Here is an 11416-nt window from a genome sequence, read left to right as displayed (position 1 = left end):
TTGGCGTCGGTTTCATTGAATTATCTATTGCTTTTTTACATAGAGGCAGAAAACGGGGATTGAATTACTTACATGTGTGATTAAATCAATAAAATGCACTCCATGCCTGTTGAGCGCCAAAATATGATCACCACCCTTCTCTTTTCCTTCAGGCACCCTCTTCACAGCGAAGAAACTAGACCCGAATAATGGCCACTTCCATAAAATTTCTAAAAATAAAGTTAAACATTATTTTTATGATATAAATACTCCCTAATAAGAACTGAAACACGTACCAAGCACCTGTGCTTTACAAGCAGCAACTGTATTGTGTTGGACATTGTTCCATGCTTGTTGGACCATATTTGACCACTGTTGTGGCCGTGGTTCTCTCAAACTGAGCACTGGTTTTGGTAATAAATATTTAATTTCTTTCGTTGTTGGTTCGTGAGTCATATCTGCTGCTCTATGTAAAAGAGCAGCTATTTGAGCCATATCGAACTAGAAAGAAAAGAGAAAATATATTAATTGAAAACTCCAAACAATGTCAATATATTATTTATATAAAATACCAAAGATAGAAAGACTTACTATGACTTCTTGAGGTAAATGTTCACCAGGTAAAACTAGTAGAAGACCTTCCAAGTAATCTGGAGCAATCTGATTGAACACGACTTCTATATACAATGGAGCATCCAGTCTGAGAGGATAATACCATACAGATCTAAATTGAAAAAGATTGTATTATTTTTGTTCTCTTATTTGCATTGCTTTCATGAGAATCGATAGATTTCTTTTTAGATAAATCCTTTTATCAATGGAAAGACATATACCTGCAGAATATTAAGTAGAAGACTTGATGATTTTTATGTAATTCCGTAGTTACGTCTAGTACGTATTCATCCCTGGCTAAAGGCATCGTAAACGCATCACCATCAACAATGCAATATAACGAGAATTCGTCCATTTCATGAGGGTTTCTTACAGATATTATATTGCACATCTCCTCGATAACATCCTGCAAAAAAGATAAGTTATTAACAAATTATTAAGAATTAGTCATTACACCTATATTATCATATATTTAACAATATATTGCAATTTGACATGTCTTGACTAGAATTTATTAAAATATAACAGTCCTAAACTCAAAGTGCTATTAAATAAATCAATAACAATTTGTCTTTTGCAATTTATTATTATATATGTTATTATATTATATAGGAGATATTTTCATTGATTTTGTTTTCTTTTCAATGTTATACCATTAATTTTATGATTCTTATACTAAACAATTTAATTTATATTCAATAAATTTTAGGAATATGTATTATAGAATGGTTTACTGAGATTTTAATTTGAATCTTGGCGCGCATTAGTCGGCATTCCGAGCGTATTGGCGTCGATGAATTGGGGGTGTTACGAAAAGTGAAAAATTGATAAGAATGTTAGAAATTCAGTAAGCTTTTTCATTTAATTTATGTTAACTAACTAATTGTGGTTATTGTTATTTGTAAGTAAAGTTGTAAAGTATGTTGCATAATTGGAGAAATTTTTATGATTCTGTAATGAGTATGTCAATTTGTGAGGTTACGTGCTGCTAAATTTGGTTGCTTGGAGCTTGAAATTAATTGTAGTATTATTCTACGCATTAATAATTAATTATTTACGAGTATGTGTACATAATCTTGTACTATAACATTAATATGAAGGTTTTAACCTATATCATATATATCATACTATGTATAATCTTATTCACTCTGATGACTACATATCGGCACAAATACATTTTTTTTTTAAATTTTGTACATACTATTGTTTGATTATTAGTAATATTTTTAATAGAACCTATGTCACAACTTAATTTTATAATTTTTAATATTTTTTGTATATTTAGTATATGATATTTACTTATATTTATGCATTGTAGCATACTTCTTATATAATTATTAATTAATTTTATGCATTTAAATCTGAACACCACAATTTCTATTTTGATTAGAATATCAATTAATAACGTTTTGTTATTTTATTTATATTCCTAAGACAGCCTTCCAAAATCAAGTTTATTGGTATGTAGGTCGTTGTTTGAAATATTGTTATTAGAGTTCTGTTTTATTTAATTGACATGCATTTGTGTTATAAATTGTTGTTTCTTTGTTATTTTTAAATGTAAATGTTTAAAGAATCTTCTGTAAATTATATTGCAATTATTTTGTTTGTCAGCGCTTAGCTACTAACAGCCTTATAATACAATAGATAATCCAATAGATTTTCTAATTTGTTTTGTATATTACTTGCATCTATCCTGATCCTTTGTCTAATTAGATAATTTAGAAAAAACTAAACTTACCTGTACAACAGTTGTACATTTGGTGTTAATAACTCTTTCTGTTCCACCTGGTAGTCTGTAAATCTGTCTCTTCGCATTTCTACCTGCACTAATTGCCATAATTTCATCCACGCTTGGTACGTTTTTCCTTCCTCCATATTTAACTGTCTTCCTGAGATTTTGTAAACACACTGTGGCTGTACCATGGTAAGCTCTCCTCTTATCATAAGCTGCAGTTTCCAGATATTTGGTTAAATAAGGCCTCAGACCATCACTGCAAGTGAAGTAAGCAGCAACAATGCTAAAGATCCTCCAACCGCGTTGACAACTATCTGGATTTGGGCTCTTATTGTTTGTAGTCTGTTTCATCAATTGACAATAAACTTCATCACGAAGTAATTCATACTTATGACAATGCTGTAATTAGATTGAAAGTGGTGAGAATAATGTCCTTAGATGTTAAACAAAGATTTTTCTCAGAAGTTTATGGAGAAAGAAAGTGATGATTTCACTCTTTGCAATTATTTTAGAATATTAAGGCATATTATAAGTATCATTTTTTAAATGTAAGACTTTTTTAAAATATATGAAAATAAACTAGCGATATAAAATTTATTTTCCTGCTCTTAATGAATTTATTACTTTAGTGATGAAGGATTGTTAGACATTCTTACAAGGCAATACAATATTTTTAATAATAATAAATCTGAAAAAATGAAATGAAGTTTGCATGCATCATTTGATGAAAGTATTTCAAACGTTCTCCTTGGAGAATGTATTATGAAGATATATTCATCTAGGAGAAATCTTTAATGAAAAGAAGTAGCAAGTAAAAGGAAATTCAAATCCTTCAGCACTAAAAGTAGGTTGTCAAATTATTATCCTTCATCATTAAATCCTTGACCCCAATACAAATTATCTCAGCAAATTTCACTATATTTGTCATACAATTGTATATAACAACGTCATTGTACAGAATATTTAAAATTTTTATCATTTCAGCTTATTTTATACAAACTAGGAATATAAAAGACAGGATTGTTTTCTGAGAGATTGTTAGTTCAGAAAAGAAACATCGTCACTTACCATCAGAATGGTGTAAACACATTTTACTTCACTAGTATCTGGAGGCAAAGGTTGATCACCCATGTACCTCATCAGACACAAAAAGCATTCCACTGCCAAGGCACTTAAATCTGCATCAAGTCTCAAAAGACTCTGTTCTATTGGCACAGGAGAGTATTTTACAAGATCCACTTGTTCCTTCCAAGTCCATTCCGCACCATCCTGTTGGCCTTTATTCTTTTTATTCTTCTTTTTACTCTTCAAAGATTCGATCACTTTAAGAGATCCACTTATAGATCCATCTGCTGTCTTCAACATCTCAAACCTATAAAATTAAATATTTTGTTAAAACTTTTGTTTATTAAAACTCTGTTTGTTATTGTAGGAAATTGTAACCGCGGGAAGCGACTGTTAGAATTAATTTATCGAAGGAACGGGACTCGGGGGTGACGTAAGTAATAGCCTTCCAAAACGGAAGACATCTCGTTGGAGGAGTACGTGGCCGTAAAGGAGATTTCCATTGCAGGATGTTGCTACAGAGACAGAGGAAAAAGTCCCGTTCAGAGTACTGGCCGGGTGGCCGTCACTTGTCAAAGTCATGTTTAGGAAGTCTACACTCTAGTTAGGCGTTTTAATGTTTCCCCTTCGACTTGGTTGAAGGTTGACCCCTCTGTTGGTTATTGTTTTTTCGCTGATTCTTTTCTCGTTTTACTTTGATACCTCGTTACAAATGTGTTTCCTGTGTAAAACCATGGTTGAATATTTCTTTCTAAATCTCTATGAATAATGAATACCGCACAATGAATAGTGAAAACTCCTAATTAATTTTAATTACTTGTACACGTTGGTACAGTTAGTCGGTCACTGAATAACAAAGACAATTAAGATACATTTGCAATGTCAATTCTCACTTCATCTAGAATTTTATACATTCAATTAGAATTTAATATTGTAACCTTACGTACATAGTTTTTAGAAATCTATTCATTAGCGATTCTATTAAATTCCATCTAGATTTTTCTTCTTCGACATAAGTTTCTTCAGTCAGAACGAATTGGTAGTAATTAGAAAATTTGATAGAAAATTCTATGTGAAACGAATATATCGAAGTTTTCTCGTCAAGTTAGGAAGCACTTTAAAACGGTAACTCGCGAATCACGGAATAATGCCAAAAGAAGACGAGCTGTACTCGTTAGCCGCGCGTTCACCAAGATGGTCGATGTTACTCTGAGAACTGCAGTGCGTTATGCTTTCTCAACACGGCTAGCTCTTGTTTCTTGCGTAAGAGCGACCAATTAGTCCTTAACATTAATTTCTCCTTTATTGCGTTGCCTCGTTTTGGTAAAAGTGTTTTTTTTCAGAGCAAGGATTTGTTTCTTATTGGGAGATATATTTTTTGGTACTTACTGATCCAAGTCTAGAGCGTACAGCGTGCAACATGTTGCGAAAGAAAATACATTACAATCTTCATTTTTAGCATTACTAGTGAAATAGGTTTATCAAAATTTTATTCTGCAAAAATAGAAGCTTTAATGTATTTTCTAAATTCGATTAAAAGTGAGATATTAGAAAAATGAAGTATAATGACGAAAAGGTTTATACTTATATCAATGCAAGAGTTTTCGAATTTTATATTTGCCATCTATTTGAGAAAAATATATTATCGCATAAAACGAATCGTAATAAAAATAAATTGTATAACATGAATTGGAATAAGTAGAATACTAACTTCTCTGTACTTTGTCTAAAGTTGAGCATGGCGTACTGCAACAGAGAGTGTTTTCCGTCGTTGACGACCGGCCCGCTCTCATAGATGCCATCTTCTTGCAATCTGCCGTTGTCTTCCGGTTGACGCCATTCCTGATTCGGGCTAAGCCGCTGGTTCTGCTGGTTTTTCTGGTGATTCGTCTGGTTTGTCGCCGACACGTGGTTCGGCACACGACCGGCAGACACGTGGTTCTCGTGATTCGAGATAACATGATTAGGCTGACCATGGGATTGAACGTGATTCGACGCACTGTGATTCGCCTGTGACTGGATCGATTTCGTGATTTGAGACACGTGATTCTCATGATGGTTCGACTTATGCAGCGGCTTCTGATCCACCTGTAATCGTAACGTACCATTTTATTTAATTATTATTACCATTCAGTTTTCAATTTACTTGATTTTGGGAGCTTGAGGTTTCCATTATTAGGATATTCTGAATTGAAATTTTGAATCTGGAGTCCTCAAGTAATTTAGTAACGTAAAATTTTATTATATTAATTAATTTATTTTTGTTTAATTTAATATTCAATACTGAGAGATAATTGTATTATTTATCGATCATAATTCTTTTTGGGATCAGTTATAACATCCAGGAACTGTAGAATTTTTGTTTAGAGATTTTAAATCAGAGCGCAACCTAGATCGTGAAAGTCACGAATACCTACTTTGATTATTATTATTCTTAATTATATATTTAATCTACTGCGAAATCTATCAAGTATTTATAGCTGGGAAAGTTGGTCTTTAAGCGAATAGTGACATCATTTATTCTAATACACCAAATTAAACTTTCACATGATTTTCAGGGGGGGGGGGGGAATTGTCGATCTAGAGCAGAGGAAATCGTTACACTTTAAATAAAAAAAGAGAAAAAAGACGATAATTACAAACTGGATAGAGTTTCATAAATCACCAATAAAAATTATACTAATATCGTCGATTAAACTACTACTTTTCACTTCCCGTATAAAGGGACTCGTTCTTTATGTGCCATATTGGTCAGAGGTCGGGATTTTGTGTTCAGTGAACGAGTGTCTTCCGTTTTTTTATCACAATCAAAAGATCAAGAAATCACGTTCGGGTGTGTAAACTTCCTGTGTAAAAACCTCGTGGGCGTCACGTCGCCCTGGTTTCGCGAGTGATTTACACGACGGTTTCTCGACCTTTTCTATTATTCATTTTCTCTTTCGGCTTGCATTTCCTGCATTTCACCGACATAGTCGCGGGTATCTCGGATCCATCGATCGATCTTGCGAACGAGAAAACGAGTTTCCTTGCACGCCAGTCAGAATCATTATAAGAATTCGAAGAATGCACTATGGTGTCTAGGAGTCTCGTAGAATATTCTTCTTTATAATATTCCGTTTTCTCTTTAAAAGAAAAGTAGTAGAACGTATACATTGGAAGTTTTTTTACTTTCGACTATGAGCAGAGTAATAATATGTATCTGTTTAATTAAATATGACTGATTATACATGACCGCTCCGAAGCTTGCGGATCGTAATGTAAGTACATTCAATAAGCTTCTCTTCTAATTTATTTCTTTTTTGTTCAATCGAATGGCTGTTAATCGAATGGATGAATGAAACATACAAATTAATAATTCGCAAACAATTTACGACCGACTTCTCCCGCGTGTTACATCCGCATAACTGGTTTCTTGGACGATGTAGAAACTAGATTCTTTATAAAGTTATTTAATTACTAAATGCTCATGAATGATAGTTTAGTTGGATTCTATAGAAGAAAATCGATACCATCCGCTGTACACGTTTTACACTTTTCCGACGCTGGTAATGTCGTGAAAGTCGAAGTGTATAGCTCCGTATGATTGCCATTATTATTTCCACAGCTGACATATATTTAGTAAATTGTGATTTCTTTCGTCTGAAACTGTAATTTTTCCACAGTGCCATTGCAGGAATGATATTGCAATAACGTAATTCTCAATTTGCCATAATTTTCAACATAATAAGTGGCTATTACCCGAAAAATAATGGAACATATAGTGCATTGTCAATTTTCATGCCTACTGTAATTCTTTCGTCTGAGTGTAAATTATTCTAGAAAAAGAGTTAATAGTAGTTCAATTTTCTATTAGACTTTTTAAAATATTAAGTTCATAAAATATTTCTCGTATCTTAATCCCAATTAATTCCGTGTCAATAATAAGATGACTCTTTTAACTATGTATTTTGTAATTTTTAGCAGCATTGATCGCATCTAATGATATTCTTTTGTTAGAGGAAGAGACTTTTCTATGTTCAATTTTCTGAACGGGTAGAAAGATATAAATTCCAAATATTTTTGGGTCCTCCTACACATTTTCCTAAGGAAGTCGTAACGTAGCACCCGATATATCGATAGCTGATACGCTGCTGGTAAAACCTGAATGTACCTGAGCGAGTGAGATAAGCAGATGTTGACCCTGACCCACATAATCGTTAATGTATCCAGGTACGACGGTAAACGTGAGCATTCATAGTTACTGTAATGGTATTAATAAGAATAACCATCCACTTGATTCTCTCCGGCCTGTTTATGAAATAAATTGCTTTACAACTCTATCAGAGATTCTCGTGTATAATTTTTCAAACGTATGTAGGTGAACGTTTCATTTTCCATGCTGAAAAATTATTCTGCATTTCCTCTCGAGATTGATATCAATTTTTCTAGCTCTTCCCGTCTATCTACTAATTCAAATAAGACATCGACCAAATATCAGGCAATGTTGAGATGTAAACTTAGAACTCCTGCCACGGAATGAGATATGCACGATGTTTTAGGCGTCATAAAGCCTTGATTCGTTGTTCGTTAACCTTAATTGCTGAACGAAGAATACCTTCTGAGGTGGCACCATTAATTCTCTTTAAACTTTTTAATGATCACGCTCGTTACACTCGATGCAGCCTTCAATTACGGTAACTTTACCACCGACAGCATTTTACTAATATCTTGGCACAGTATCGATGTAAACAGGGTCGATTATGCGAGTACGCCGCGAATGCAATCTCCTGCATTCCTTTTCGGTACTTTATATCGTCCGCCTAACGGTAAAAGCTTTTTCACCTCTGACAATTTCTCGCCTTTGGAAATTGCTTCGACATCCGAACCACTTCGCATCTCTCTGTTTCGGTGGTGAACAATTTTCATTGAAAATTGATTTTCATACATTATAGAATCATGAAACGAGCCGTTGTCATCAAGGACAACGCTGGTCCCGATTAATAGCAAAAGGAATTCATTATTGCTCGTAAAACATACAAGTTAACGATCCTGTTCCTCTCGGTGCCTTTTCTCGGCAAGCATAAATCATTTCGAAGGAAAACTGTATTTAATGACGGACGTCGATCGTTGGCGTACTAAATTACGTATTATCAAGCATCGAAGGGTGTTAGCAAAATCGTTTCTCGATCAGTCACCGAGGAAACAATAATTGAGTGCCGTAGTTAAAAGATAATATCGTTGGTTTAACGTTAGTAGTAGTTTTTCATGGATATCTGTTACCCGACTTTTTTCGCTATTTAAATTTTTTCTCTAATAATATTTTCTCTAATTAAAATATGTTACGCATACTTGGTAAAAATCATAGATCTCAGATAACGAATACTTGTGTACGCTTGGTTGATAGATATTACATAATTAAAATAGTTTTGATCTCTTCCTGTGTTATATAATTTGGTAGGAGTCGTTGTCCGGCTAATAATTGACTCGAAGTATGTTAACTAGTAACAAAAGCGCGGCGAAACGCTCACTGTACGCAACATAATAAAAGAGAGCATCATTAAACGAAATACCCAATTTGCAACTAATTAGTTGTGCAGTTCTTGCGCCGCAAAAAGTTGGTAGAATAGCAAATGCAATTTTTAAGATATTCTATATAAGGAGGAATCGATTCTATATAAATGCCGTGTTCACCTCGTTTAAACGATTCATCATTTTTATCAGCGCATTTAGTTGTATTAAAATATGCGAAAATGATGAAAGAGTAAAAAGTATACGATCGTTGAAATGTGAGTATTGAATTTTACTGGGAATCGAGTAAGATTTACGGAGTATTTATTAATCGAGGACAAGAATCTTATCGGGATCATGACCTGGTAGCTCTTGACCTTCTCGTCGAGTTTCTTCAAGGTCTCTTGTATCGTGGTGAGGGTCTTGTCGCTCGACTTCTCCTCCACTTGCGTCTCATTCTGCGTCCTCAGCTCTTCGAATCTCTTCAAGATTTCCCTGACACTCAGTTTGCTTCCATCCGCATTTTCTTCCGTGATCGTTTCCATTTTCGAAACCTTCCGTTCCCCGTTCACTCGACCGACGATCTGATCGCTGTCGTAGAAATCCTGGATCAGTTCGTTCATCTGAATATCCTCCGCGTTTTGATTCTGTCTAGCCGGAGATTGAGCTCGATATTTCGTCTCAATGTTGTCGTTACTATTTCTTAATGGACCAGACGGACTCGAGTTTCTCGAATTTCTTAACAGGCAACCCTCTTCAAGCCTCAATTGCTCGATCATCGGTTGAGGACGATCGGAATTACTCGAGTTTATCAAATTAACCGTTGCTGTTATGGGGTTTAGAAAAGGCTTCTGATCCAGCTTAGACACGTCGATCCTTGGTATATTCTCATACTCGAATTTTTGTTGATTCACTCCTTTGGAATCTTTCTTAGTCGATTCTATGATTCTCGAAATCTGCTTAACATTATTCTTGTTCACGTCCAAATGACCAGAGTCTGAAGACGTCTTCTTATCTTCCTGCTTCTTCTTTCTTTTACATTCGTCTTTCGCGAAAAATTTAATGAACCTGTTTCTCTGCTCGCCCTTTGGCCCCTTTTCACGGTTGGAAGCCTTCTCTAAAAACGCCCCGGAATCGTCCGTTTGTCCGTACTCGTCGCTGCTTAAATCCGACTCCGAGGACTTCACTAAGAGGCTGTCTGGAGAGTTGGTTTTTCGATCTTCGTCGGAGAAATTCTTGTGATCGAACTTCCCGACGAGATTGCTTATACTTTTTCTTCGAGGACCTAACTTCGAGTCGTGATCGTCGTAGTGTTTCCTATAATCTTCGTCCACGCGAGAAAACGAGTATTCTGACGATTTCTTGTCGATCTTCGCGTCTCTTCGATAATCCACATTCTTCCCATTTTCGTTCGTTTCCAGTTTACGCAGAAATTCGGATCTTCTCACGATTCTTTGAACGTTATTGAAGGGTTTAGGTTCGATTTTCTTGGTCTCGTTCTCAGAGATTTCTGAAGGATCGACGAACTGAGAGAGAATCTCTGGCCGATGTTTTGGCTTCTTCCTCAGGGTTGTTGGCAGCTCTGCCCAGTTGCTGGACAGTCTTTTAGAGAAGATCCCTTCTGTATCGGAAACCTCTCTCTCCATTTTGATCAGTTGATGATGGACTCTTTGTTCGTTGACTTGGTTGAATACATCTGAATCTGTTTAGTCGACATATGAGTTAACCATCTTCTTTTTTCTTTTCAATAATCACGAGTCTGTTCAGGAAGATGGTTCCATGAATGTTCAAGCATTAAGCTGATTATTAAATACTTGGAATTGGTTCTTGAATGTACCGTGCACTGTCTATCGTTTAAAAATTGAGTTGTTCAAAATTTATAGTAAGCCTAGAGTATGTGTTATGTAAGTTGAAGTACTTTGTAAGACGAAGCCTAAGCTTGCATTCCACCGCTGTTTAAATTAATATTCTTTTATCATAAGGAAATATACTACTTGTTGGAAATCATTTTGGCTTAAAGGATTTAGGATTCAAAGGTTGATGGATTTTCTTAAGTGACTTAATCTTTCTTTGTTCTTGATGTCACAGAAATAACTGCTGACATAAGCGTCTTTTCTCGTGTCGGTTACAGTGCAATAGAATTTCAGACGACACCGCAATTCGAAACATCGTGTTACGAGCAAAGTCAATGAAGGAATACTTTCCAGCTCGGTTTCTGCATAGTACAGGCCATCGAGCACGACGAATGCATAGAAATTACATTTCGTAGAATATAATTGACCTTGATTCCCCGAACCAAAGATCTTTTACGCATGGCGACCGTGAACTTTCTTCGGCCACCACTTGAAAGACCTCTAATACTAATTAACAAGAGAAAAGGAAACCCTGTGAAACGAATACGATATCAAAAATGGAGAAATTCGAGCATAAGATATACATTAAACATCGCTAAGCTTCGGTGATATTTTTCCTCGTGTGAAATTATTAATAACATCAAAAAAAATCACGGCGCTATAGCAATTAAATTTCGAATAG

At 34.9% G+C, this 11416-nt stretch overlaps 1 protein-coding gene and 2 long non-coding RNA genes across 7 annotated transcripts in view; 2 read left to right on the top strand and 1 right to left on the bottom strand.

Annotated features, from left to right (window-relative positions):
* The window catches only part of LOC126923632 (unconventional myosin-XV), a 62960-nt gene that overhangs the window by 1581 nt on the left and 49963 nt on the right, over positions 1-11416 (bottom strand). For all 5 annotated transcript variants that reach the window (XM_050737302.1, XM_050737304.1, XM_050737303.1 and 2 more), the window contains 7 exons: positions 5106-5482; positions 3398-3701; positions 2333-2728; positions 813-997; positions 571-703; positions 276-480; positions 73-209 (listed from right to left, as the gene is read on the bottom strand). In XM_050737302.1, the coding sequence (XP_050593259.1) occupies positions 73-209; positions 276-480; positions 571-703; positions 813-997; positions 2333-2728; positions 3398-3701; positions 5106-5482 (1737 nt within the window). The remainder of the gene's footprint in view (positions 1-72; positions 210-275; positions 481-570; positions 704-812; positions 998-2332; positions 2729-3397; positions 3702-5105; positions 5483-11416) is intronic.
* Positions 1088-2926, top strand: LOC126923637 (uncharacterized). The gene is made up of 2 exons (XR_007713251.1): positions 1088-1438; positions 2548-2926. It is a non-coding gene; the product is annotated as an uncharacterized LOC126923637 (long non-coding RNA).
* Positions 3684-5362, top strand: LOC126923638 (uncharacterized). Its single transcript, XR_007713252.1, has 2 exons — positions 3684-3827; positions 3903-5362. It is a non-coding gene; the product is annotated as an uncharacterized LOC126923638 (long non-coding RNA).

The sequence above is a fragment of the Bombus affinis genome, chromosome 13, assembly GCF_024516045.1.
Source record: "Bombus affinis isolate iyBomAffi1 chromosome 13, iyBomAffi1.2, whole genome shotgun sequence".
NCBI classification, from domain to species: domain Eukaryota; kingdom Metazoa; phylum Arthropoda; class Insecta; order Hymenoptera; family Apidae; genus Bombus; species Bombus affinis.
This window is presented reverse-complemented; position numbering and strand designations above follow the sequence as displayed.